General features: G+C 40.0%; 1 protein-coding gene across 1 annotated transcript; it reads right to left on the minus strand.

Moving 5' to 3' along the window:
* Positions 1 to 1,298: 1,298 nt before the first annotated feature.
* LOC121318068 (potassium voltage-gated channel subfamily A member 1) lies at positions 1,299 to 2,936 on the minus strand. Its single transcript, XM_041254321.1, has one exon. It carries the CDS (start codon positions 2,791 to 2,793, stop codon positions 1,312 to 1,314), a length of 1,482 nt encoding a protein of 493 aa, XP_041110255.1. The 5' UTR covers positions 2,794 to 2,936; the 3' UTR covers positions 1,299 to 1,311.
* Between the last annotated feature and the right edge of the window lie 887 nt (positions 2,937 to 3,823).

Here is a 3,823-nt window from a genome sequence, read left to right on the forward strand (position 1 = left end):
GAGACTGCTCATGCACAGCACCACTGAAAAAGTTTTTTTTTGTTTTTTTTCACCAGATAGTGCTAACTATAGTTATATCTTGATAATATTAATTTTTAAAGTCTGTAGTCCCTTGAAGGAAATTGGTTATGTTCAGTCACAGTTCAGGCAAAATCAGGAGAAACCTACTCATTTTCCCTGAAACTAGGCAGGAAACCCATCAGATCTGTCAAAAGTCCTTCTGTTACAACAAATGGTTTAATACTGACGTCATGCATTACATATACTGAGATACACAGTACCTTAGTCAATAGGGCATAATGCTGAGTATTTGAACATGCTATGGATCAAAAGTTGCTGGTCTCATAAAATTTAACATTCAGTACTTAAATACTTTAAATTATTAATAACGTAAATAATAAATAACCAGTGCACTTTTGATGAACGCAAATGAGAAATAATAATAATAAAAAAACTAAAATAAACTGAGAAAAGTCAGGAACAAATGAAAACCTATTTCCCATTCTATGAGGTAATGTTTCACACATGCCAATATTAAAATGAAGACTATCAGAACATGCTTATATTTAACCAGTTCCATTGATCTGCCTTGCATCTAAACGGGCACCTTATGGTAGGCCTACCCATTGTGTAAGATTTGAGTTACAAGATCCGCAGAAAAATAGCAGCATTGCAGATGTCTTGAGTTGAAGACTGGTAGTTCTTACATCATAGATCTGCAGCAAGAGACCGGTCAGGTTTTTTTAAAAATTTTTATAATAAGGTGCTTTGCTGGTTTGTAGATCTCAAGTAATTACGTGACCTATCACAAGGGCATACTTAGTAGATTGATAACTGCAGATGCTTGCATGTTCCAGCAGAACTGAAAAATCTGATGCACATTCTAGGATGCACTGTGAAACTTTGCTGAAATGTACTGTAATCCATGCATAACTTTTTTTTTTCTTTCTTTAAGAAAAATGATAATCAAGTTTGTCAAGTAAATAAATGGAAGTCCCTGTTAAGAGTTGTACAACATCTTATAATAACCCTAGTTAAAAGATGTATCCTTTGCTTACTTGAAGTATCCCATTTAAAAATAAATGTAAATATTAATCTTTCATGTATCCTGAAAGCTTGTTTTTTGTTTGTTTTAGTTTTTTGGGTTTTTTTTGTGTGTTTTTTTTTTTTTAATCACTGACCATAACAATCGCATTTCAACAATGCATTGACGAGGTAAATGAAGCATTCAAAGATGAGTACAGTATCTACAAAGAGTGACAATGTCACTTGACTCCCCAGCTGTGAGTGCTTTTTCTTTTGATTGTTTTGTTAAACATCAGTCAGCAGCTTGTTTTTATTAACACAGTTTTGGTTGGCTACAGTGCAGTTGCCAGTTCTGAGATTTGCATCTCTTAAATTGTCTATACTGTTGTTCATGTCCTCCTCAATTTCCATATACTCAGACTTGCTGATGGCGGATGAACTGCGACGACTTGAATTACTGTCAGAAGCTAAGTTGGGGGTACTAACACGCAGTAACTGAGCCTGCTCTACCCCTTCAGTCTCTCTGTGATAGAAGTAATTAAAGTTGGATACGATCACAGGTACAGGTAAAGCAATCGTCAACACTCCAGCAATGGCACACAATGATCCCACGATTTTACCCCCAATAGTTACTGGATACATGTCCCCATAGCCAACAGTGGTCATGGAAACCACAGCCCACCAGAATGCTTCTGGGATGCTGGAAAAGTAAGACTCTTTCTCCTCGGCTTCAGCAAAGTACACTGCGCTGGAGAACAGGATAACACCAATGAAAAGGAAGAAAATCAACAGCCCCAGTTCTCGCATACTGGCTTTGAGGGTCTGTCCCAAAATCTGCAGCCCCTTGGAGTGTCTAGACAGCTTAAAGATTCGGAAAACCCTGACCAGACGAATAACCCTGAGGATGGCCAGCGATGTTGCCTGCTCTCCCTTCTGTTCTTTTCCATCCTCTTCTTCTGCCAGCTCAGTGCCCAGCGTGATGAAATAGGGGATAATGGCCACGATGTCAATAAAGTTCATAATGTCCTTAAAGAATTCTGCTTTGCTGGGGCAAGCGAAAAACCTGACAATCAACTCAAAAGAGAACCAGATTATGCAGAGCGTCTCCACGATGAAGAAAGGGTCGGTAAAGATATTTGGTTTGTAATAGTAGGTCATATTCCCCACAGTGTGTATCCTGCCCGCAGGGTCTTCTTTTAGTTCAGGTAGAGTTTCCAAACAGAATATGACGATTGAAATCAGAATTACCATAACAGATACTATAGCGATTCCCCTAGCTGGACCTGAGCTTTCAGGGTGTTCAAACAAAAGCCAGATTTGTCGTTGGAATTCTTTCTCCGGCAAAGGGCGCTCTTCCTCTTTGACAAAACCCTCATCCTCGCGAAATTTTTCCATTGCCTCCTCACCGAGCTCGTAAAACTTGATCTCTTCTGTAAACATATCCAAAGGTAGATTCACAGGCCTTCTCAGTCGTCCTCCCGATTGGTAATAGTAGAGGATAGCGTCGAAACTGGGACGGTTTCTGTCAAAGAAATACTCATTTCTCAGGGGATCAAAATACTGCATTCTTTTCTTGGGGTTGCCCAGTAATGTGTTGGGGAACTGGGCTAGCGTCTTAAGCTGAGTTTCAAAACGCAGCCCGGCTATGTTGATGACCACTCTCTCGCAGCACTCGTGGTCATCGAGGTCAGAATGTTGATAGCTGTCTTGAGGGTGCCCGGGCAAGGCTGACGTCTCATCCATGTTATCACCTGCTACCACTGTCATCTCTGTTGTTAAATTGGTAACACTGCAGAATTGTGTTTAGCTGAGCTAAATAGGGTTTATGTATTCCAGTTTTTGTTTTGTTTTGTTTGTTTTTGTTTTGTTTTTTATTTCACCCCACCCCCCGCACCCCCCCAATCCACCCTGGCTCAGGGCTAGTTTGCTTTGCTAGTGAGTGCCTCACCCTTTCTCCTTGACTCGCCCATTACCATACTGCTGCTGTTGTCACAGTTTGAGGAAAAAAATGGATCGAAGATAAGAGATCTTTGTCAGCTCAGCAATTTCCACTGCTTCTTTTTTATGCTTGTCGATGTAGGGTGGCCAGAGCTCAATCAGTACAGTAGTTGGATGCTGCAGAATACAAAATGCCAGAAAAGAAAATATTTAAAAATACGAGTACAAAACACAACATTCTACAGAAAAGAGCGGTGTTTTTTTTTCTGCCTACACTGCATGCAGTTTCAATAGCCCACCCACACTCCCTTTACACAAATTCTGCACACGCAAAGATTTCCATTTAGTCAAATAGCTGCTTCATCGTTGGAGGCTCGGGAGTAGCAGTAGAGCTCTAGGGGAGCGAGTGTTATCTGCAGAATTGTACAGCAAAACTGTTTATTTTTTTTATTATTATTTTTTTTTTAAATGGCCCTTACCTGCGGTCAGTCTGTGGAGGAATGTGTCCACTCGGCTAGCACCGAAATCCAAAGCTATAACTTTACCCTCCGAGCGCTGTTTTTATATGGCTATCACGTTACAATCCGTTGTCCATGAGGTCTACTGAAATATTAATAGACTATATTGTGTGAGTATACATCGACGGAATTTACATGTCTTTAGTTTCTAACGTTGATCGGTGCGCCCAATCCTTCTTAAAACTGGTAAAAAAAAAAAAAAAAAAAAACTGTAGGGTCGTGTCTCTGTCCAAGCCATAGGAAAGCATATTCAGCGAGAAGAAAGAAATAAAAGAAACAATTCCAGAGGATCTATTGACTGCAGACCAGCTGCACTATTGTAGCTTTATGTCCTTAAACAG

The sequence above is a fragment of the Polyodon spathula genome, chromosome 7, assembly GCF_017654505.1.
Source record: "Polyodon spathula isolate WHYD16114869_AA chromosome 7, ASM1765450v1, whole genome shotgun sequence".
Taxonomy (NCBI): domain Eukaryota; kingdom Metazoa; phylum Chordata; class Actinopteri; order Acipenseriformes; family Polyodontidae; genus Polyodon; species Polyodon spathula.

Bases quoted from the DNA above. Each gene is read 5' to 3' on its own strand.
- LOC121318068 (XM_041254321.1), bottom strand. From the start codon at position 2,793: ATGACAGTGGTAGCAGGTGATAACATGGATGAGACGTCAGCCTTGCCC.